This window comes from Dreissena polymorpha, chromosome 6 (genome assembly GCF_020536995.1).
Source record: "Dreissena polymorpha isolate Duluth1 chromosome 6, UMN_Dpol_1.0, whole genome shotgun sequence".
Classification (NCBI taxonomy): domain Eukaryota; kingdom Metazoa; phylum Mollusca; class Bivalvia; order Myida; family Dreissenidae; genus Dreissena; species Dreissena polymorpha.
The window spans coordinates 79,138,777-79,165,336 of record NC_068360.1 but is presented as its reverse complement, the minus strand read 5'-3'; the positions used below and the strand labels follow the sequence as shown (position 1 = coordinate 79,165,336).

Genomic DNA, 26,560 nt, shown 5'->3' with positions numbered 1-26,560 from the left:
TTATTTTTTCAACTTGGTCAATTTACCAAAACGTGAAAAGGTCCCTTTAAGGCCATGGACACGATGCATGGCGATAATGGAATTAGACAAATTGAGTTCACACGATTTATGGCGAGAATGGACATGCACATAGTAATTGTACAATATAAAAGTTAAAGGGGCCGTCCAACAGAATTTGGCATGTATTGAAGCTTGTCATTAAATGCTTTATATTGATAAATTTAAACATGTCAACTAAAAATCTCCAGTAAAAAAACAAGAATACAATTTAAAAAAAAGGAAAAAGTAACCCTCAACAGGGCTCGAACCACTGACCCCTGGAGTCCTGGAGTAAAAGGTCTCGCGCCTAGACCACTCGACCATCCATGCTCATGCTTAGAGCGGAAGCAATCCTCGTAGTATCCCAACATAAACGACAACAACAGAACTTTCCAAATTATTCAATCGTTTCGAGTCGCACGACGCTTTATAATTTTCAGGTTTTCAAATCATCAAAAGATGCATACAATAGATATTTAAGAGCATGGTAAATGGTCAGTATTACTGTTTCCTAAAAAATATTTACTAAAACGAAAATTTGCGAATCTGAAACAACTTTTTTTTAATTTTGTCAATCTACCAAAACGTGAAATCTGTTCGACGGCCCCTTTAAGAATGGAGTTATAGAACACGATGCATTACGGAAATTACATAAACAGCCTGTATGCACACGCTAAATATCGAGAAAGGACTCCCAACAAAATGATTTTAAACGATATATGGCAAGGAATGACTCAAACAATGTGATTGCAAGCGATATATGGCGAGAATGAATTTACACAAATTGAACTGCACACAATGCATGGTCATTATGAATTTAAACAAATTGATTGCAAACGCTAAATTGTACGATAGAGTATTGTCGCTGTTAAACATGACGCATATAGGTCTTTTGGCAGACACTATATCTCGATGTTAAGTGTTCCACGCACAAGAAACCCAAAACACCACACACGAGTATAAATTCTCAGTTGAAAACATAAGAGACCCGCCTTGAATGAAACAATAAGTTACACCCCATGCTTTAAAACATAAAGTTTAGTTTAAACTAAAACATAAGTAAATTTGCCTGGATAAAACATAAGCTTTACATCGACTAAAGACTTGTGTTCAATTTTGCGTCACGGAAGGTGATAGAACGTTTTTTTTAAATATTAATTTGGGAGAGATATTAGGTTAACGGTCTTTGGAAGTTTTCGAAGTCACCCAGTCTACTGCTTGAACTTTCGGGCCTTGATAAATAGTATGATAAAGGCTATCAGACGGCACCCCACCAGCATGGCGAAGAGAAGCCCCACGTCCAGCCATACCCTGTCCTGCAAATGAGAACACCAAAATTATGTTAAAGTAAGATCTTTGTATCCCGCGGTATTTGAATTTCACGCATTTTTTTAAAATTATCGTTTTTTGCGATCTAAACTTAGTGATCATCTGGTCGAACAAAATTATAAGATGGATTATTGTTAAATCTATTCCAAACAGTGCGATGGTGAAGGGATGATACGTACATACGAATGGGTGGACTACATATATCAAGTCGGGATTAAGTTGCTACTATATGCCGCCATTTATTTGATACATAAGTCTTTCTATGAAACTCTTGCACCCGGCATCATGCCATTAACAAAAAAGAACGACGAATCGGGAAGCAGACTGGTGTTCTTTTAATATCGAATCATTCCAACTTAGTGCTTTTAAAACATGTTATATTCACAGCAGTAAATGACGATTCGCGCCAAGTACCTTGTTAAAGTTCATGTACTTTAACACGCTATTGCCGTCCTTGTACAGGCAGCTCGTGTTATAGGCAGAAATATTGCTGGCCTCGGCTGAACACTCTGTTGGTAGATAAAAAAATTAAAACACACCTTAAAAAATTAAATAAATATATCTGTGCTTAAGTAGAAGACGCATTCTATGTATAATTTAATGTTACTGATCAATAAATTTGGTTGTTTATACAAGCGTTTATGACTTTGCGATTAATAAATCACAGACTGAAGTATGCGACAGGAAAATATATATCATTTAAAGAATATTCATGGAAAATGAATCGGATATTGCATACTTTACTCACTTATGGTGTCGATGTACTGCCATTGGTTGATAGCAAGGAGTTCATTGGCATATTTGAACCAGGAGAAATACTTGAGCCAGATGAAATAAACGGGTATGGAACTGAAATACGGAAGGTTAAATTGTTATGTCTAGAGCATATATTTTGTACAGCAAAATGAAGTCGTCACTTAAACATAACTCCGGGCAAGGTAGTGTACTTATCACATAGCGCATGGACCTTTGTTCAGAGAACTTTTACTTACTGAGAATTGAGAAAAAATCCACCGAATATCAGCAGATGGTTTCTTATCGTCGCGGAGATAGCCATGGCGGTGCTTACAGAGTTGACCGCAGCCGACACCATGTAGCCTGCAACGGATGTTATGTCATAAACCTGTTACCTTTTAATATACACTAGGACGCAATACAAGTGTGTGAAAAATGATGGTGACGTGTTTCATTTGTTGTTAGGGGAATTTTATATTTGGATTAATTCTGGCAAAGGACAAAAATGTTTCTTGTTTTTTCATATTTCAGGTAAACAAATTAATTGTAACAAGAAAATAAGGAATCATGACATATTTTTCGACTTGGCTTTAACTGAACTACCGTAATTACTCTTTGTTTTCAGACACCCTTTTTATCAAAAATAATTGTATTTCGTGACTTATAATTTTTGGGCATAGGGGTTTGCGTCCATAATTAATTTCTCTTAATTTGGGACAGTATATTTTACCGCGCTATTCTACAGACTTCGGTCCTGTTTTCGCTTATTTTGTGACGCTTCGATCATGTCTTTTTTACAACCGGATTGAGGTCATAAAACCTGGCAGATGCATTCCTGAGGGCAATGGACCATTACATACGCGTAATTAGGAAAATAACCATGTATATCGTTATAACATAATGGATTCACCCAACAGCATTTGAAAAGGTGTCGTTCAATTAAGGCAGTAGAATGCTTTCGGTTTTTATTTTTTTATTCTATATCATTTCAGGTAAGAATTAGCAAAGCTGTGAAGTTGTTTTTATTTTTTTAGGCAGAAAAAGAAGAGTTGATCACAAGAAAATTAATGTACATTAACTACTTGCATTTATTTCAATATTCTTGTAATATTTGGACACCTAATTTGTTGACTCTAAATTTTCGGACGTCTGTTATTTTGGAATCTTTCTCGTATCTAAATTTTCGGGTAATTACGGTAATACTTTCGGAGCTCGACGAATATTTGGACAGGGCCATTCACGCATGTGTCTGACTAGCTTTCGAAAAGAACAGTTGCCATAATTGATATTTTGGGTTATGAATGTGTCCAATGATGGTTTGGAGATTAGACCCAAGATATCGATAATCTAAGTCTATTACCTACCGAATGAGACTGCGATGTTAGCCACCAGGAGGATCACGCCTGTGAACATGCAGAACGCTCCGAATGACGCGTACAGGCCTGAAAACCGAAATACAGTTAGGAATATGATCCAAGTCCTGTAGTGGGCCGTTGGAAGTCTTATAACTGTACTGCTATACAGACATATGATGTTAGCGTTCTCAATTTGGTGATGGTTTTACCGTAATAGCAAGCTGATTTTTCAACATGTAATCCAGTTAACAACATTTCCGAATAACAAAAACAGATACATTACTGAATATTATGACATATCAGTTGGCTTAGAGGGGGAAATACTGGAATAAAACGAAGAACAAACGTTGCTCTACTTACCAACCACCCAGTAAGTGACGCTGCAGAAGATAATCGGAATGAAGTTGAACGACGGCAACTGAAACATGAATACAAGCTATTTTACAAAATAAGATAATAATTAAGTTTGACTATATGTTTGAGCAACAAACATTCATGTGCAAACATTTAAACGGGGTTATCTTTTGCTAACTTATGGCACAGTTTCAATATTTTACTAATTACTTGTTTTATTACCAAATACTAGATTGCGGCCATTTAAACATCCCGATACGAAGGGGGAAAAGAGGTTTGTTTTTTGTGTCTGTTCTTCACATATCAAACTAGTGTATCTGCTTAACATTTCTATATTAGAAACAGTTGTTTCGCTCTGAACACTATATATTAGGATATCCAAATAAATTACGATTTAAACCATCACCAAATGCAACACAAGATACGTTTGCAAGAAAGAAAGTGCCATCGAATACCCATCTCAAGACGTTACCTCTGCAAGAGTCTTGCATATAAAGTAGATATCAACTCTGTACAGACCGATTCCGTACTCGCGTGTGAAGATCGGAGTCTCCAGAGGAAAGGTCTGAAATTATGAACAAGTTTTCGTGGAAAAGCCAAATTTCTATTTAATGAAAACAAAATCTAAAATGATAACGTGTGTTCTTCGTTAAATACTGACCATCCTATGTTAACTTTAAACAGATATTCGATTTATAGAGGCATTGCATATTCAAATCAATTGTTCTGCTACTGTTTATATTGTTTAATTAAAGTTTAATATTCGTTGAAAAAATGTGTTCTTCTATAGAACTATGTTTCAATATGATTTCTACGAGAAATAAGCTTTCATCAAAACAAGCAAGAGCTCATCATTTTGCATTTGGACACAATCATTGAGCCTGTGGTTTAATTCTTCACAGCTGAGAGGAGACTACGAGTGGCATATGCGTCATATCAACAAATGTCGACTATGATAAATACGCGCATAAAGAGTAACTGACGTTGATAAGTACGTACGTGAATCACGCCGAAAAGATTTTGGGACGTTATATTAATGAGAATGAGGAAAAGAACACCGTTGATATTCATCACCCCCTGTTGATCGATGTCGAGTTGCAGATACATCAGACCGATCATCAGTCCCAGAATCTGTAAAACGGGTGGGATAAGCATTGTGCATTGTTGTCGCATAATAATACAACAGTCAGTAAAACCGCCTTAGTAATAATAATTAAACTCGTAGCCAAAAGCAATAGTTATGTAAACCTACATGATCTTGGGTCATTTGAGTGTTACCATCTAAGAGGCAACAAAAATCATTCCAGTTTGATAAAGAAACAACTTGATTGTCCCCACCCGTTTGCTTGTATAACGCTGTAAAAGTGCAATGTATTACTCGCAATTACATTGGGCTTTCGGTTACAAATAAAGGAGTAATACAATTTATGTCGATGCTGTTATCCTTAGTGTATTTTGAATAAACCATAAATAATAAAATACGTATAAATAATAAATAAAATTAATAATATTTTTCTTGACTATTCATAAATAATACTGCAGGTAGAGCGATGAGTATTATGCCAACTGCGTACGTGCCTCACTTCATTTTATGGTCACACATTCATAATTCAAAAATTCAATGAACACTAACAAAGAAAAAAAACATTTTGGTTACACATCTACAAAAAAAAACAAATACAAAAAAATAATGAAAATGTAAAAGATCTATTTAGTGGTTACACATTTCAGCAATATTTCAGTGAATTAACTAAAATTCAATGTATTTAAAACATGGCTAGAAATCAACCATGAACTCTCAAAAATAATTCACGAAAATTTAAAAATTCAATCAAATGGTTGCACTACACCCACAAAGTTAACAAAAAGTATGGTCTTACCTCAATCATAATTCACAAAATTCGCTAACATTCAATTTTTGGAAAACATGGTCGATATCTAATTAATATGATTACTTTAATCGATGTTCTCATAGCTCGTGTAGTTTGTAAAAAAAACGCAGAAATATAATTGATTTTTTCTGTATAATATACCGTTAAGTGGATAACAAAACGGTACAAGAGTTTATTCAACAGCGTATTAGGAAACATTGAAAATCCCGCAGCACCAAAAGAACATTTCGAAATATACAAAATTAACAAAAAAGAATGAATACTCGAAAAGCTATCATTTTAAAACCTACGAATAACAGTTGCCTTTATGAAAATCATCCTATAATTTATTTTAAAGAGGATTAAGATTCACGTCCTAACCCTGTGTATGAAAAATGACTGGTATTCCAAGTCTATTATGCCTTTATTGTCCTCTCTTGAGTCCACTTGACTAACGATTTGTCGCCGCGTTTACGATTATCGATTTCGACTCTTTATACTTCTTGACTCGTTTTTGTAGTTTTTGTTCCTTAAATCTACCCTGTATTTCATCACCATTATAATCAATTAATATATACGTGGGCGGATCTGTATATTGAACTTGTGATACTTTAAACACCTCATCAGTCCATCAAGGCGCTTATCATTTTCCAAATATCCTCTTTTGCTAAGTTATTCTCACCTGATCATGGACTTAAAATATTGGCTTACCATACTGTTGAGGTCGTTTGGAGAAAAAAATTAAACAAACAACGCTGCCATTCTTTTTATCGCTAGCATCAACAGGTGTCATTTTGAAGCTTTTATTTACTAGTCTCGAATTCAGCGACGAAAGCAAGTCTCCTAAGGTTAAAGTATGCATGTTTATAAGCTGTGTGTTAATGCATCCACAAAGAGCATACTTAACGCTAAGTATTTGGTTTAATGTTAAACTAACAATATTCTGCACATCAACTGTTTCAATTTTGCGTTTACACTTGACGCAAAACATTTCGTTAATGGAAAAAATATTTAAAATGAAAGTTAAATATCTTTCGTGGAATGAGGTTATTACAAAAAGATGCAACATTAGGCTTTTACTGAGATCAATGCGAGTTCTTATTATTGAAAACAGAGGATGTGGAAAAACTGCACGTATATTAAACCTTTTACTACGACCAGGCTGGTAAGACTACAACAACTTGCAGGTTTTTGAGAGACACTTTTTAGCTGTAGTACAGAATTATTAAGAAAGCGTTTGAAGAAAAGCTACCTTAAGAAGAAAGTATTAATTTGTTTTACTTTCAAGACATAAAAATAATTCATGACGTTTCACCAGCCCTTTCAGTTGAAGAAATGGCTAAAACAATAGATAAGCCAGCTGATATTGAATGTAACGTTTTTGAAACATCTGATGATGTACCTGATCAAAAAGACTTGAACAGCTCCAAAACATAATAATGATTATAGACGACCTTCAGTTGGAAAACAAAACAAATGTATATCTTATTATATATGAAGACGCCAAAGGAATAAAGAATGCTTGTATCTTGCTTTAAACTACGAAGACAAACAATACGTAAATGCAAACCTTATTTGTTTGTTCCTACAAGACATAAACATATTAATCGCCTCTACAACGACCCCGTTTCAACTGATATGTCAAACGAAGAATTTAGACATTTTAAAGTAACGTGGGACCGTACTCATGGAATTCTGTTATAAATCTTATTAGTAAAAACTAGTTTAAGTATATATATGGATGTGACTGCTTTTATATGCATCATTAATTATTAAAAGTAATATATATATATATATAAATGGAATCAAAATTAGAACAAATGTTAGTAGAATAAAAACAAATAAGAATGTAAAAGCTCGAGAAATTTCTTTCCACATTATATTGAAAGGTAATAACTTTGGATTTCGTACTTCTTTAGGTCCAATAATTTCAACTTGATCTAGACACAAAGTTACAGTTCAAAACAATTCTAACTATAATCTAGTTATTTCGTTATGTATAATTTAAGTCACTTACCATTCATAGAGTATGTGGTATAAATAATATAATGACATACTAAGCAAGAGATGTGTTTGCCAGAAACACAATGCCCCCTACTACGCCGCTTTGAATTTAATTTTTTTTATATCACTTTAAAAATATTTCTTCCCTTGTAAAAATGATCTGAACCTGTAAAATGATATTAAATATAAATTATCTCCCTTTAAAGCTTATAACTTCCCTTGGATTTTGTTTTTTGACCTTTGATCTTGAAGGATGACCTTGACCTTTTACCACTCAAAATGCGCACCTCCATGAGATACACATGCATGCCAAATATCAAAGTGCTATCTTTAATATTGCAAAATATATTGCCAATGTTAAAGTTTTCGGACGGACGCACAGACAGACAGACAGATAGACAGACGGACTGACAGTTCAACTGCTATATGCCACCCTACTGGGGGCATAACAATCAAAGTAGCATTCCAGTTCGCAAGTGTATACACAAGTACATGTATACACGACCAGCGTCAGTTAAATGGTAGACACACGAGAATCTGGCGCTTCCTGCAGAACCACTGTATGGAAAATATATTGCAGCGCGACAATCGTTAACTATTCAACATTAAGCAGCACTTCTTATTTTAGTAAAATACCGTAGGTTAACGACTATTTCAAGGTGTTTGTTCTGTATCGCTCAGACAAAGTTTTAAGGAAAAAGATGTAGTTTACAAGATGGGATTATTTCTGAATATGTTGATGACATAACTCTTTTAATAAAAAACACATCAGACGTTGCAGTAGCTGTTGTTGAAAGGGAATGTTATGTTTTTGTCACACATCAGTCGGTTTGAAAATATCTTTTTAAATATAAATATAGAGAACTTATATTCAAATGTGAAACAGATTAATTGAAAAGTTATTCTAAATTATATCTATCTCTACCTGTTGTCGTCGTGTCGACCCCAGAACGTCATACAGTTGAAGGAACTGTTCAATAATACATTCATTAAAAGATTAACGAAATAAAAATATCGCTGTAGAAAGGGACAAGCGTGAAAAGTTATCTAAAAAGTATCAAAGTGCGGTGCGAGTTATAGCTGGAATGGACAACGCTCGTTTTGTTTTTTAAATGGTGTTAGGTGCTACCAGAGTAGAAATATTGCGCGCAATCAGTGTCATAGCAGTAGAAGGTTTTGTCTTAAGTATATTACTATTGTCTATCGTAGAGTATATCCAACTTTTAAAAAGTTATCACTGAAAGATAAAAAAACACGCATACGGTAAAACTTTTGCAGATACAACGTTGAAAACAATAACTGATCTTATTTTAAAGGCTTTAACAGACAATCTAATGCCTGATGAAGAATAATCCGTAGTACTAAGTGAACTAGAAAAATTCAATCAAATAAAAGATGAAATAAGATCTAAAATAAGAGGAGGTACAGATGAGAAAACAAAAACATATTTTATAGCAAAAGGACGTGAAGATGTAATTTTATTGTTTCAAAACTTGTTTAGTAAATCGAGATATATGTTTATAAAAAAAAATACGAAAATCTCTCAATGAATGTAAAACCTCAATAATCATGTATATGATCACGTCTTAAACTGTTTTTAAAGACGATCTCAAAAACCATTAATAGGTTTATAAAAAATATCGTTTTTACAGATAAATTATCCTCAGACTTAATTGTGAAGTAGTTTCCTATGTTAAAATATAATTCGTCAAAACTCTGTATCTGAAAAGCTATGATATATTTAATTAAACAGAGAACTAACCAAATTTTACAAACCTATCACCGATTCACAAAAAGTGTTAAAAGAAGCAACTTGAATTGTGCAATACAGGCAGCACAAGCAGCATGAACAGCTTGCGCTCATACAATTACTTTACCTTAATTCCCAAGCATACAGGCAGGATATGATAAATATATGAGGTTAATCGATAGCTGTAGGTTTATGAATTCGAGCTTTGATGTTTTATCGAAAAATGTTAAAGATGGACAGTGCCATCATTTGATAAAAACATTCAAGAGGATGAGAAGTTAAATATTATGCAACAAACGCGTGTAATGTGTTATGATTATATGGATTCGATTAAGAAACTCTCAGAAACATCGCTACCGCCAAATTCCATTCAAAGCTTACTGTTGAGAACATTTATGATGAAGATTATGCACTTGCACAGAAGGTATAGATTTTTTCGCTTGACAAAAATTGGGAGACTATCAAAATATGTACATCGCCTGTTTTGCTGTTGGCTAATGTTTATGTGCTTCAGTTAACAACGGTTCAACTTGAGCTTGACACAGCAGTGTGTCCGACATGGTATGAGTACAATTTCAACCCCATTTGCCTATGCCAACAATACATGCCTTAAGCGTTTTACTCAAGTAAACATTCTTCGTACAACATTCATTTTGACGAAAACAATCTGTACATTTGGGCATTGAGTAAGCGACTTCAGAGTGAGGGAATCCGCTGGATGAGTGTAAATGAACTCAAATATATGAATTTTTACGACTTATGAAAGGTTGGGATGCATTTAAAAATGTGGACTTGGGATATCAAGATGAACTACATAACATTAATATTGATTATTCGCTAGCTAGAATATTATACCTGCAGGCTCAAACTTTAATACTCTTATTCCTTACTTACAAAAAATAAGTACGTTCTTCACCATGAAAACTTGCAGCAGTAAAGGCATTTGGGTCTTATAGTAACTAACATTCAAAGAGGATGCGTTTTTGAAGAAAAAACATTGTAAAGGAAATTCATCGATTTGAATACTTAATTACGAACTAAAGCTACCGACGACCATGATAAGGGACTAGTATCACGACCGTTCTCAGATTAAAGCTTAACTGTGAAAATGAGATTTTAGTTCCCACTCACCTGATAATTGAGATTGATGGAGATATCACTCAACAAACTGAATCACTAATATATGAGACTGGTATATCGCTTGCTAAAATATTTTTGCTCAAACTCAAAGATGAGTCCGACTCAAAACTCAAAAACGTTTCGTGATCACCAGATTTAGCAAGGTGATTACACTCATTAAAAAATGAGCAAAAAATCAAAGTTTAGTCAAAATATCGACTTAAGTATGTTCCTGATATCATGTCAAGGACTTTGTCAAGTTAATGAACAACTGCAATTTTGTTAAACCTATGGAAAACATTGCAAATCGGGTTGATATCCGATTGTTGATAATCAAACGGCAGCTGAAAAACTAGCATTAAAGTTTATCTATATTCGCTGTACTATATTTCATGAAAGTGTAAAAGCTATACACAGGAGAAAAACCAAGTTACGTTATAACATACCATCTGTCTTGGGATGTCTATTTCATACTTGAGCAAGACTCTAATGTACGATTTTCACTACAACTACGTTAAACCTATATAAAGAAATAAGGCTTAACTTTTTTTACAGATACTGGATTATTAAATAAAAACTCAACATTGTATGCTTATATTGCAAGTTATGTTTAAATATTAGTTGATACAAGTTACTATCTAAAAGATCACCAATTCGGAATAAAAATGGGTGTTAACAAGACGGTCATCAGCATGTTATAGGATGAAGCAGCTAGAATGCAAATTGAAGAACTCGCAGGACTACGAGCTAAATTATATTCATACAAAATCTTTGGAGGAAAAGAAAACACAAAGTGTAAAGACGTAAAAAATAGCGATGTTGAAAACAAAATTACACGTGAAGATTATAAAACACGCTGTTTACTCGAAAATAATTGTTCAGATAAATGGATGTCGTCAGATTAAATGAGCATGAAATGTAAACTCAAACGGTTAACTAAACAGTTCTAATCGCAAATGATGATTAGCGTGTCAAGAAGATGGTAAACACACAATAGACCATGGTCACTACTCTATACGCTCGTATAAAATGCGAATAAAAACGAGTTTCAATACTGAAAAATAAATAAATGTCGAAGTATGTGTAATAACAAACGTTTCTCTATCAATTTGTTAGTTGGTAGATGGCTCTGAAATGATGCAAATACAAAACTTGAGGAATGTATTTGTGCGTAATGAGCTACATAAAAACTTAGTTAGAATGACTGCGGAATTTTACATGTGTGCCACTAGCAAGGACTGTGAACACACTGGACTGCATGAATTAAAAATTGTAATGGAAAAGTACACTTTAATAGTTATAATTTGGCACCGCCAGTGAAAGTCGTTAGTTTTTCAAGAAGCCTGTGTATTCTAATAGCGAAAGAATGCAGGCCGGTGGTGGACACTTGTGTTTTTTAATTCTTAAAAAATGTGAGATCGAAAAGTTTCAGGAAAAAATAAATTATGTATGTTAAACAAAATGTGTATATAAAAAAGAATTCATATTAATAGAAACCTGACGATTTCTATCATGAGAATGATGATAAATATGAAAATTAAGATGCTTAGGATGACGAGAATAATACATTGATGATAAATAATAAGCAACGTAATTGTTTATCAAAATCATAATTGATTTTATTTTTTAAATCACATACTGATTACATTTTCTATTAAGATTTACTAAAAAGGAAACAACTCTTTAGTAATGGATATATTGAAAGAATGTTGAAGAAATTATAAGTTAAATTGTGATTAAATAAATACGAATATATTAACATAAATGGTGAAACTAACGCAGGATTATGGCTAAGAGTGGTTTGCGGAGGAGTAACATTTTCACAAGGTATTAATACGTTCGAAAAACGAGGTGGTTAAAAGCAGGAGCTGAAAATATTAATATGGATTCTCATAATCGTATCAATGTTTTGGATCCTGCTTATTCTCAAGACGCCGCAACAACAAAAAACTATGTAGATAATCGAGCAGTTTCAAATTGTGGAGATACCATGACTGGTGATTTACACAAATATGGCAGAGTAGTAAAATGATAACCTGTTCATTATCCGACATTATGCAGTGGATATAAAGCACCCAATGGGACTCAAGTCAATAGTTTAGTATCTGAAGCAACTACTACAAATAAAACGTCTGTCGATGATAAGATGCAGTCATTTAACAGTATGCTGACAATTTTATAAAAACATATAATTGAGATTATTTTCCAATATAGGAGGAGACATTTAGTAGAACTGGATTTGTTTAATGCAAGTGCAGTCACTAATGATTAGCATTTAGCACACGGCGCATTTAATAGTTTTAATACCGATGGGTTTAATGAGCTGACCCAAACTTCAAAATCTGGCTGGCTGCAAATTTAATGTCATGAAATCGTTACCATTTGGGAGGGTGGTTTTAAAAGCTAGCGTTATAGATGAAAAACATACAACTGGACGGAATATTAATGGAAGCAATAAATGCATTTACATTAACAATACTGTTGACACCTACAACAAATTATTTTGGCTCTGCTTATGCTCCTTAGTTTTTCAACATTTCAACAACTACAGCTTATCAGTATTATAGACTTGACATTTTAGGAAGTACTGGGACCGAATATATTGGAGTTCATGTTATGCAATTGTACGTTCTATCAACTTGATAACAAGAAATTAGCAGTTTCGAACTCCCGTACTAAAAACTAAACGTAAAAAGTGATTTAAACCGTTTTTTTAATCTAGAATGTAGAATGTAGTAAGGGCGAAACCGTAGAAGCGCGAAAAGGAGAGAAAAGACAACAGAGGCAATTGGGGTTCGGAATGCGTGAAATGATTCTCAGCAATGACAAACATATACAGCAACGAAAGCCTCGATGAGCTCAATTAAATGCTATGGAATTAAGAGACCGAATTTGAAAGAATGAATCAAAAACCAATATGTATATGCTATTGGACATAACCATAAAATATGAGCAATACAACTTGTTTTGAGCTCAAAATACAGTGTCTTCCAAGTCAATCGTGTTTACAAACAATCAGTTTATTTACATCGCTGTTTACTCGGAAAAGTGAAAGTGGCTCAGGTCACCAAAAATATATCGTTGATTTTCAATGTTTTCCGGTATCACTCACAAAGTATGTCTCTTCTAATAATGGATGGTCAAAGCGTTTGTAGTGATCTAATTAGTTACTTTTTGCTGGTAAAAAGTTGTTTTAAATAGAATTAAAAGTGAATGTTCTTTTGGCTATTTTTAGCATACGTCACCGATTTGGGGCTACACATCACGTTTGTTGCAAAGTTGTAAACATTTCTTCTAATTATGAAACGGGTATATCTTCAATTCTTCTTGACAACGTTGCACCTCAGCTGTATAATTAGCATTTTTTATGCAAGAGTAACTGAAATCCGGTAAAAATTAGGCAAGTTTATATGCATAATAATTAGAGTTGTCACCTTTATAGGGCCTTTAAGGCTATTTGTCGAAGATGGTTTACCATGAAATGTAGTAAGCCTATGCGCATCTGGCATTCTACTGAGGTTAAAGTGAGAGATTTGTATAATTCTTAAGCACAAATGCAATACTCACAAGCGTCTGGATGATCCTGACTCGGATGATCATTGGTTCTCTGTACGTGCTCTTCCAGGAGCGTACAAACACTGCCATGAACTGCTGAAAAAAGGCGGCCTCGTAGCGCGACGTGCTGCTTAACGCTTCCTCGATCTGTTGAATAGAGCCACAATGTCAGTATCATCATCATCAATATTTTCAGAAGCGAAATAACATCATCATGATTATCATCATCATCACCACCATCATCATCACCATCATCATCATCATCATCATCATCATCATCATCATCATCATCATCATCATCATCATCATCATCATCATCATCATCATTATCATCATCATCATCATTCATCATTTCCACTGTCATCGACATCAGCAGCTACAGCAGCAGCAGCACTCACAGAATCAGCAACAACGTCATCGTCATCAGCAGCAACATCCTCATTTTCATCATCATTATTATCATTATCATCCGTCAACGTCTTTATGGTAAGTTAATCTACGTACTACTAACATACAAGCGTTAAGCTCGCTTTCAAATGTAGAACCTTGTAACAATACCACAGAAACAACTTTTAAATCTGAGCAACAGTGAAGACTAGTAAGCAGAACGTCACTGTCAACTTCGTAGTACCTAATGTTACGTAACGCAACGTTATGGCTCTAGGCTTGAATACTTACAATGATTTCTTTTTCTTGCGGACTTTCTGCCAAACTCTTTATATCTCGAAGGATCGCCTTGCGATTTTCAGACTCGTCGAATGTATTGCAGATATGCTTGAAAAGATGTTTATCATGTTATCTATATGTCAATGTACGAACTTGCAACAAATATGTATATATAACAATTGCGAAATAATTCTTATTAACAAATATTTTTATTCATAATAAAATAAGTTATTGAAGAATACGCCTTTATTTGAATGTTAACAAAGCTGATTCCAATATTATTGTAAGGTAGTTTTATATTTTTCGTGCGTACATAAGGATACTTCAATACATATAATGGACTGTTAAACGTTAACAAAATTTGGCAAAATATTTACACCGCTCATATTAATCGATGCACAATAATGTTTTTTCTATTCTATTAAAGTTTTATTGTCTTGCTGACTATTTAATTTCATTAAAATATGATGCCATTTATATAAACAAAACAATTATTTGGCAAGACCCGATATCGGTACGGACTCACAGTTTTAGAATATGTTGTTATAAAGTTCGAAACTGACCTTGAAATTACATAGACAAAAAGCTATTATCATAATACATATATTTCACCTCGATTTGCGCTTTACACTCGGTCTCCTTGCCGGGCCTTACAGCCATAGTGTGGATGTAAAAGTCGGCGGGGTTAAAGTTCACGGGGCACGACAAGCCGATCCTATAAGCACAATAATATTTGGAGTCATCGTAGGGCATTATGAGAGTTCTTTTAAACGTTCAAAGCCTTTAGCAGATTTGCAATAACTTGTTTTTACATTCATTGGTCATGTTCGAATATTGCTTTTTATGATTGATCTGTGTTAACAGACTCTTAAAGAGCAGGGCTCAAGTTTGAGACCATCCTTCGAAAGCAGTCCACAAAATAATCAATACCTGCGACTTTACCTTTATTTGCTTTTTTTAAATTTCAGCACGCTTATGTTTACACATTTAAATGGTATACATTTATTTTAAAACAGGTAGCTTTCAAACAAATCCCTCTTTTTACTGCAAATAGATGTGCAACGAATATAGGATGGTTTCATTACGAGCACGGGCATGTTTTAACACGAATAATAACAAAGGGATAATACACGTTTTCGAGGGCATGATCATCTGCGGGCGCTCAAAAAAATCCGTTCCACATGAGCATCTGCGGGCGCTCAAAAAATTCCGTGCCCAGGAACGGATTTTTTGAGCGCCCGCAGATGATCATGTCCGAGAAAATGTGTATTTTTGCTAATATTGCATAAACAAATCACACATACCAAAATTAATTAAAATAACATTAAAAAGAATATGTCTTGTTCATTCGAAATATACAAAATAATTCGATTATTTCATATGACGTAATACAGTTTAAGGTTGTGTTTCACATATGCCTCACTCGGTCATCATCAGAAATGACGAGGTAGTTTTCGAGTTAAAATGTGTTTTAACAGTTGAATTAATGCAAATTTTTAAAGCAGCCGCGCAAAGTAAGAAATGAGGAATTATTTTGGAATTTACTGGTCGTGATGGAGACATATCGTCATAATAAGTCAATTTGTTTTCATAGATGTTTCTTTTGTACAGGTCTATCTTATTTCGTTCCAACTAAATTTTCTAGAAATTAATACTGCCAACATATTGTCACTGAAGTATTTCAATGAAATAAAGCTGTTGTCAAGAGAGTGCAGATGGTATAATTTGAAAAGTGGATTGAAATATTCATTGCCTTTATTCCTGCATGTATCAGGAAACTGGTGCTTATTCAGTTCCACATTTATGCTTTGAAAGTCGTCGAAAGCTGGAGTTATTAACAAAGTTCATAATAACTTCATTGAATTCACTAAGAAGAACCCAAAGAAGACTAAGGGAAGTAACTGCGCGTGGACCAGTTTATGGATATGAAAAACGCATAACAGGGCTAAAGCGGCACGTGAATCGCCTTGTTAATACACGATTTATCCCGTTCAAGCCCTCCTTTTGCCAAGTGTCTGCAAACCGCCAAAGGGCATAACAGATAGAGTTTAAGCAATAATATGTAAATAAAATGCAGTTATGTGTTAGTGAAGGTTGTATAAGTTATTTATTCGCAAGAACAATAACTTTTGTTAATGAGCAATATGATAGAATTGAAATTGCATTTAAATTTTGTAAAATGCTTTAGGAAAATACACAGTTTTTCCAAAAACAGTTGAAATATATCTGATATAAATAAACATTAGCTTTGTGTTTATATAATGATTCCAACTTTGAAATTCAGAATTTCTTGAGCCTGACAAACTAATTTCTGTCGATAAAATCACGTATGCATTAAAACATTTGAGTATAAACAAGACTATTGCCAAGCAAAAAAAGTCCCCTACCGGCTCCACCATTATCAGAAATTCCACCATTGTCAGAATATTTTTTTATTTTTTGCCATAGCAACCAGAATTTTTGACGTATGAACAAAATGGAATGACGTGCATAATGTCATTAATGCCATCTATTCATGTGCCAAGTTTCCTGAAAAAATATTAAGAACTTTTAAAGTTATCGCAGGATCCAGAAAACCACCATTTTCAGCAGTATTTCTAGCCTATTTGTTGCCATAGCAACCAGAATTTTTGACGTAGGAACAAATTGAAATGACGTGCATAACGTCCATATTGCTATCTATCCATGTTTCAAGTTTCATGAAAAAATATTAAGAACTTTTAAAGTTATCGTAGGATCCAGAAAACCACCATTTTTAGCAATATTTCTAGTCTATTTGTTGCCATAGCAACCAGAATTTTTGACGTAGGAACAAAATGAAATGACGTGCATAATGTCCATATTGCCATCTATCCATGTTATAAGTTTCATGAAAAAAATATTAAGAACTTTTAAAGTTATCGCAACATCCAGAAAAGTGTGACGGACAGACAGACTTACAGACTGACAGACGGAGTGCAAACCATAAGTCCCCTCCGGTGAAACCGGTAGGGGACTAATAAAGTATCGTGTAGTGCATTATGAACGAATTTTTTCTTGAATCGAGAGAAATTTTAATATTAATTTAATATTGTATTGATCTTCGCTTTCGGTCCGTCTGTCCTGGCCCCGTTTTCACAAAACGATTTTGCAATCGAAAATCGATTTTAACTGACATCGATTTTCATTTTTGCCTATCAACTACAATGGAAATCCATTTTCAAAGAAAAGCATAATTGATTTTCGATTGCAAAAACCTGGACACTATCTCCCCCTACACTATTAGCACTAGAACATTGAAACTTACACACATGGTAGCAAAGAGCATATGTACGACGGTGCTTTATTTGGAATTTGGATCTGACCGCTGGGTCAAAAGTTATGGGTAAACAAATGGGTAAAATGGGTAAAAAAACGCATTTTACTTACAACATGCGACGCACATGATAATAACTTTTGACCAGGGGTCGGATCAAAATTCCAAATAGTGCACCGTCGCACATATGCGCATAGCTTCCATATGTGTAAGTTTCAAGGTTCTAGTGCTAATAGTGTAGGAGGAGATAGTGTTCGACCACGCCCACCCAAAATTTTGTTATAACATAACTTCTTTATTTATTCACCAATTTACTTCAAATGAATACTGAACATATCTTACGACAACACGGTCTATCTCGACCATCCATGTCAACATTACCCATCCCAGGGCCATTGATAACGGTAAAGGCAGCATGGTTCCCGTCCTCTTTCAGATTTATTGAGAGGTCCACGAATACATGTACTAATTCCATTTTTTCGAACCCAAAGGTTTTCGTACTCAATTTTTTTCCGAACCCAATTTTTTTTCGTACCCATTTTTTTTCGTACCCAATTTTGTGTGTACCCACAATTTTTTCGTATCAATTTTTTTCCTACCCACATTTTTTCGTACCCAAATTTGTTCGTACCCAAATAATTTTCGTAACCATTTTTTTCGTTACCGAATTTTGTTCGTACCCATTTGTTTTCGTACCCACATTTTATTTCGAACACAATTTTTTCGTACCAAAATTTGTTCGTACCAAAATTGTTTTTCGTACCCATTTTTTTTTCGTACCCAAATTTGTTTTCGTGCCCAAGTTTTGTTCAATACCAAAATTTTGTTTCGTACACAATTTTTCTTTCGTACCCAATTTATTTTTGTACCCACATCTTTTTTTGTACCCTGATTTTTTTTCGTACCCAAGTTTTTTAACTTACCCAAATTGGTTTTCGTACCCAAATTTTGTTTGGAATATTTGTTTCGTACCCACATAATTTTTCGTACCCAATTTATTGTGTACCAAAATTTGTGTTTCAACATAATTTCTTCATTTATTCACCAATTGACTTCAAATTAATACTGACAACACGGTCTTTCTCGACCATCCATGTCCAAATTATCCACCCCGGGCACCACCAACATAGGCCTTGTCCACCCAAAATTGCCCTTTAATATAACATCCATGCGGCGTGGGCATACGCGACGGCCTCTGCCGCGCCACTTCTTGTTTAACATCATGTTCGATGTGTTTACTGCAAATCTGTATCGGGCTACTCTCCCGATACATGGAAAAGGGATAACAATTCTTGGGCATTAAAGTCTGACTTTTTTATGTGTTTAACTAAAGAGAAAAAAACTTTAAAAAATTGTTATATAGAATATTTCCCACTATTAAAAGTTCATGCATCGAAACGTTTTTCAAAGAAAAAATTATTATTTCATATTCAATTTTCTGATGTGGGAGAGGTTTTTCAACTGACGATGCTATTTGTATATTGAAGTAGATTGTACAAATTTGTTTATATGAACATAATAATTTATATGTAATTTTTACTATAATGAACATGCCGGACAATACCTTTCAAATATCTTGGGAGAAAGAAAATATAGATCAATTGGATGAGCAGACGCTCGGCTTAGCGAGATAGAAACAAAAATGGTAGATAAAAACTGGATATGCATAGAAGATTTATACCACTTTATAAAATCCTGTGTATGTCTCTTTAATACAGAATTTTAGAAAGACATGTATTAACCGTATACATGTATGTTAACTGAATCATCTCTACCACTCACCCCTTATAGAAGTCCAAAGCCTGTTTGGCTCCTCCCATGAACGCCACTCGTCCTTCAGCCATGACAATCACGCTAAAAAATTAAACTTCAACATTAATTGCAATTTAACGTTTCTTTATGGTGTAATTAAAAAATATATAATGCGAAAACTCTTTCAATTCTAACACAACTCTCGCAACAACAAAAAAGATTGAAATGAGAACTTCATTTTGTTACGCGCGATATGAGTCGCGAATATAACAATATTTGAAATAACTAATTGGTTATTTTAACAACGATTATTGTGTTACGTTGAAAATAAACAAGAGAACCGCATAGCGGGTGCACAGACCGCTCATCTATTTTTCTTTTTAAAGGTGTGAGGACCTATTTCAATTTCAATCGCAAAGGAGGGAGGGGTGGAGAGGGGTGTATAGTGTGGGGGTGTGGTCATTTATTACATTATCTTCCAAAAATGAAAAAAAAACGCAAAAAAATATCTTTTTTTTTTTGGGGGGGGGGGGGTGGATTCTTGAGTGTGATGGTTGGACGGTATTTCAAAAATCAAATAATAAAAAATAAATATTTGTGTTTTTAACCATGTTTGAAAAAAACATGAGACGTGTTCGTCAGAAACATAATGCCCCCTATTGCGCCGCTTTGAAACATTTTTTTTTGCTTTTTTTTACCTTTAACCTTGAAAAATGACCTTGACTTTGAACTTCCACCACTCAAAATGTGCAGCTTTATGAGAACGCCGCTTTGAAATAAAAAATTGAACTTTGACCTTGAAGGATGACCTTGACCTTGAAGGATGACCATGACCTTGAACTTCCACACCTCAAAATGTGCAGCATCATGATAACGCCGCTTTGAATTTTTTTTTACCTTTGACCTTGTAGCATGACCTTGACCTTGAAGGATAAAATTGACCTTGAACTTCCACCACTCAAAATGTGCAGCTTCATGAGAACGCCGCTTTGAAAAAAAACAAACTTTGACCTTGAAGGATGACATTGACCTTGAAGGATGACCTTGACCTTGAAGAATGACCTTGACCTTGAACTTCCACCACTCAAAATGTGCAGCTTCATGAGATACACATGCATTATAAAGAAGTGAAACTCCAGCTGCTGGAGCAGTATTGAATTTACATTAAAAACAATTAGTTGGTCCTTTATTTAAGGCAAGTGACCGATTGCCCAAACAGTACAAAACAGCACAATGCAGCACAATTCAAACCAACATAAACACAAAATATGAATAAAGATGGGGTCACCGCCTTGGAACGGTCAATGCAAAGCATTGGGGGTTTAAACCTGGTTATAGAGCGCTCAACCTCACACTTGGTCCAGCAATATTCATAATACATTTAAGTGTAAATAAAATTTAACGTCATAGCATTGTAACTCAAATTAAACAATAATAAAAGGGAATTAACACGCATTCAATTTAATTACTATTTAATTACTCAATTGCATTGAAGATACAAGAGTAACAGAGTTACAACTTTTTGACGAACGATCAAATAAAACTATTAACAATTGTTAACTACATTCCTTCTTTATAGAAAAAGATTTGAGAATATAGCGTCATTGAGTTAATATCTCAGATAATCATCGCGAAAATAAAGGAAGAAGCAGCAATAATGGGTGTAAAAATTCCATATTACATAGCTTGGTTGTTTATGTGACTGCTAAAAAAATTAAAACAATTAAATCAAACAAGAAACGCCTATCAGAGAGAAAATATAAGTAAAATGGAACGTTATAAACCCAATGACCTATGCAAGTAGATTACAACTGGGAAAGTCGGTCGTATGACGTCACAAAAATCAATAATGACATAATGACGTGAACAAATTCCAGGGGCATAACTAAATACAAATATTAATGGGGCTGTGCTACTAATAAAACAAGTTTAGGTGATTTAATATTAAGAAGCAAATGAAAAAAAAGGTAATTCCATTAAAGCGACATTGCTAAATATCAAGATGCTATCTTCAATATTAAAAAAGTTATGGCCAATGTTAAAGTTTTCGGACGGACAGACGCCATATATTTGACATTTGACCTTGAAGAATGACATTGACCTTCACCTTTCACCACTCAAAATGTTCAGCTCCATGAGATACACATGCCTGCCAAATATCAAGTTGCTATCTTCAATATTGAAAAAGAAATGGCCAATGTTAAAGTTTTCGGACGGACAGACGTCTTAAATTTGACATCTGACCTTGAAGGATGACCTTGACCTTGACCTTTCACCACTCAAAATGTGCAACTCCATGCGATGCACATGCATGCCAAATATCAAGTTGCTATCTTCAATAGTGAAAAAGTTATGGCCCATGTTAAAGTTTTTTCGGACGGACGGACAGACTGACTGACATACTGACATAATGGCACACTGACATACTGACGGACAGTTCAACTGCTATATGCCACCCTACCGGGGGCATAACAATAATTTTTTGGGGTGGGGGTGGGGGGTATAGTGTGAGGGTGTGGTTGTCATTTATAAGATGATCTTTAAAAAAAACATTCGGGGGGGGGGGATTGAGGGGGATTCGGGGGGGGATTCGGGGGCGTGGGGGATGGTTTGAGTGTCTATTGTGGTATGTCAGGTAAGAGTTGTTTGGTCAAAGTATCAATCAAATCTAATCATAAATAAAGAAGTCATGGCAATTTTAGCAAAATTTAATACTGGAAAGCAATAGCCTTGATACTTTAGAAGTAAAGTGGATCTAAACACAAAATGTAACCATATATTCAAAGTTACTAAGTAAAAAAAGGGCCATAATTCCGTAAAAATGACAACCAGAGTTATGCAACTTGTCCTTTACTGTCCCCTTATGATAGTTTGCGATAGTTTCAAGTATGAAAGCAATATCTATGATACTTTAGGGGTAAAGTGGACCAAAACACAAAACTTAACCAAATTTTCAATTTTCTAAGTAAAAGAACCCATACTTCTGTCAAAATGCCAGTCAGAGTTACATCACTTTGCATGCACAGTCCCCATACGATTGTTTGTAAGTGCTGCAAGTATGAAAGCAATAGCTTTGATTCTTAAGGAAAAAACTGGACCTAAACACAAAACTTAAACAGATTTTTCAATTTTCTAAGTATAAAAAGGGCACATAATTCGGTCAAAATGCCAGTCAGAGTTACATAACTTTGCCTGCACAGTCCCCTTATGATAGTTAGTAAATGTTGCAAGTATGAAAGCAATAGCTTTGATACTTACGGAATAAAATGGACCTAAACACAAAACCTAACCAAAATTTTCAATTTTCTTAGTATTAAAAGGGCACATAATTCTGTCAAAATGCAAGCCATAGTTATCTAACTTTGCCTGCCAAGTCTCCTCATGATAGTAAGTAAGTGTACCAAGTTTGAATGCAATAGCATTGATACTTTATGAGAAAAGTTGACCTAAACGCAAAGCTTAACCGGACGCCGACGCCGACGCTGACGCAGACGCCGACGCTAAGGTGATGACAATAGCTCTTTGTTTTCAATAAATAGATGAGCTAAAAATTTGTCTCGAAATTGGATGGAGTAGCTTGCGTGTTCACATTTGCCGACACAATTAATTAGTTTAGTTTAAACCTATCTATTTTAGCTCGACTGCACAGAATGCCTATGGCTTATTTGAAACACTCTCGAGTCCTTTTTTCTGTGACTAGAAAAAGTACTTGGTGTCTAGTGGGGGGGGGGTGAGAATCTAAAGAAAGCTCCTACAGTGTGGATATAACCCGTGACCTCCCGATCGCTAGGCAAACACCATATCCATAACACCACTGCGACCTGTGCGACCACTTCGACTTACTTATCGTAGAGTGCCGATGGCTGGGTTGAAGAATGGTGGAAACAACCGTCTTGTCTTGTGCCCATAGTGAATAATGAAAACTGTTAAAGTACACTTACTGATCGAAGAGTGCGAACACCTCGGAGCTGGGTTGGTGGATGGTGCAGATGACAGTCTTACCGCGCCTTGCCGTCTGCTGCAGTGTCTGCACGATGTTCTCAGCCATGAACGAGTCCAGACCGGAAGTGGGCTCGTCACAGAACAACAGCGGCGGATTGGTAAGAAACTGCATATATAACAGTGAATACCTCAACTCTATTTGATATGACTCGAAATTCCTTGACATCAGCATTTTAGGGTACATATTCGCAACATGCAAACACTTAACTAATCCATACTGGCCTTAAAGTTCAAAGAGAACATATACATTATAAATTTTACTATTCCGCACGTAAAAGTTAGTTTACACGATTCCAACTTTTCTCTGAATGTTGTTTGTTTAGACCCTTGGATTTTATATAAACGTTTATAAATCTTTCGACAGGTTTCACTTTAAGCATATGAAAGCCGAAACAGCTCAAAACGTAAGTCACATTATTCGGTTGGAGAAAACAATACCACACACCTCTGAAGCGAAGGAAAGCCGCCGCATCTCTCCGCCGGAAATGCCTTTGATGCGGCCCGGATTTCCGATGATGGTGTCCTGACACTTGGTAAGACCCAGCTCCTTTATAACCTCGTTCACGCGCTCGATACGGCGCTCCCGTGTCACTTCCGCCTCCATGCGCAATAGGGCCTGGTTTGAAATGTATGTCATAAGTTAGCTTAGTATTTGATTAAAGTTTACTAACAGGGGACAGCGCCCTGTTTAATTTTGGTCTTCCTGCACATTTAAATTAAGTATGTTTTGGCCTTTTTTCGAAGGTCAACGAATATACATTGTTTTAAAACCTCATCCGCAATTTTCAGACTCTGAAATTAATGGTGTTTTATTGTTCTGTTTATAAAGTGTCACTCCCATGGTTCTGTTTGCAAACATGCTCATTTCAAACACACTGTACAAGTATTTATTCCTTAATATTTTCCTATATGTATTCAATATGCACATGTATAATAATTGAAAAAAAATCGTAAGGAAGCGTAAATAGGTATGGTCAATTCTCGCTCATCGAATTTAAAATACATTCGAACATTGCGATATTTTGGTTGCATGAACTTAGATTAAATATAGAACATCTTTAACATTTCCGGATGTTTAACAGGCCGCGATTATTATTAAATACTTTACTGGAAACATTTAAATACCCGGAACATTAGGTGTTCTTTGACCGGCATTGTCGCCATAAAAAGATCATCTTGAGTGACGTATCCCGATATGTTCCGAATTCCTTTGCCCACAGCGACGCCATTCACCCGGATGTCGCCTACTGACTCCAGAGCCTCGTTGTCTGTTCGTGACGTCAGTGTATTGAGTAGTGTCGTTTTACCGGAACCACTGAAAAGAAACATGAGTTCATTTTGCTTTAGACAGTATGATTTAGAATATATGCCATCATTTACCGGTATTTTAAATATCGAACGCAAAATATCTAATTGTTTAAAACTTTTCTTCTCGGAAGATAAAACATTTGAGAATATTAATTGAATATGTCTCCTAATTAATGCTTATCTTTTATTAACCTTATTGCGGACAAAAATAGTTCAAATATGCCATAGGCACATATTAAATATTCAAACAAATCTCATACCAAAATAGCATGATATGTTTTTCTTGCATTAGACAAATAACGACTCGAAAAAAGACCATTGGTGGGTAAATAAACATTATTTTGTGGAATTTAATTATTGAGACTTTAGTGACGTATGCATATACCTACCTTGCTCCTAAGATTGCAACTAGCGTTCCTGGTCTCACTAACCCGTTCACTGCAATACATGGATAATGTATGTAGGATGAGACTACCATGTCTACGGGTTGTCTTAGCATCGCCTGTATTTTGTATGTATGCCTTTCGGTTAATTACAACAACACTTAACGTGTTACCGAGTTCAATGTCATCTTCTGCGTAAAGTCAAACAGAAATATGCTTAATATTAGAAGTTCACGACCATTGTTGACAATATTAGTATAGCTCTAATCATAATAATAAAAAATCCATGTGTGTGTATGCGGTTATGTTTTTTTTACAGTAAAACAAAGATCTGTGTTGTAGTTTCATAGAAAGTCTAGTTGATTAATTAAGGATTTTAGTTTGGAATTCAAAGCCATGAAAACTTCGGACACTTTGGGAATGGTATCATGTTAGAGAAGGCTAGGCTAGTAAAACTTGGGTAAAACGTTGAATGTTACCATTTCTGAGCACATGCTTGCGTTCTAGAGCGTGGTCTGGTCCCAGGTAACTAGCTTTTGGTGGGTTGACGTAGACGTTGACGTTCTGCCATGATAACGTCACTGTCTTCGATGAGTCCACCATGCTGTGATTGACCTTAATCCTAAATTCAAGGACGGACGGGTAGAAGAAAAACGTTATTTTGTGACCATTGTGACCTATTTGTATTAGCGTAGCATTAGCGGATAAAGCGGCGAGCTTGCTGTTACCTAATATGTGGCTCTTGTTCACAATATTGAGACAATTAGTATACAGGCAATATTGATCCCTTTACATAAGAAATTTACAAAAAAAAACTCCCCTTAATTCGCGTCAAACGTAATATCAATAAAACTTACCAGATACTCGCATAGCGTTAGTAGAATATGCAAACTTGTTTTACGGAAAACTGAGTTAACAATGTCTGTTTTTATGTAATGCTTTTGTGTGATTTGAAGGAATAATCGATAACTGCGAAATAACGTCAGTTTTTTGACGTCGTGATGTCATTACATTATTTAAGCAAAAGTTTTACTATTTCAATA

The 26,560-nt window shown here is 34.9% G+C and overlaps 1 protein-coding gene across 1 annotated transcript; it reads right to left on the bottom strand.

Moving 5' to 3' along the window:
- Nucleotides 1-1,250: 1,250 nt before the first annotated feature.
- On the bottom strand, nucleotides 1,251-26,120 carry LOC127835841 (protein white-like). The gene is made up of 17 exons (XM_052362269.1): nucleotides 25,997-26,120; nucleotides 25,524-25,572; nucleotides 24,952-25,141; nucleotides 24,272-24,442; nucleotides 23,766-23,932; nucleotides 19,855-19,926; nucleotides 15,390-15,492; nucleotides 14,790-14,885; nucleotides 14,124-14,258; nucleotides 4,812-4,943; nucleotides 4,285-4,377; nucleotides 3,819-3,876; nucleotides 3,468-3,545; nucleotides 2,361-2,466; nucleotides 2,117-2,217; nucleotides 1,783-1,877; nucleotides 1,251-1,355 (listed from the first exon to the last, which is right to left on the bottom strand). Exons 1-17 carry the CDS (start codon nucleotides 26,118-26,120, stop codon nucleotides 1,251-1,253), a joined length of 1,875 nt encoding a protein of 624 aa, XP_052218229.1.
- Between the last annotated feature and the right edge of the window lie 440 nt (nucleotides 26,121-26,560).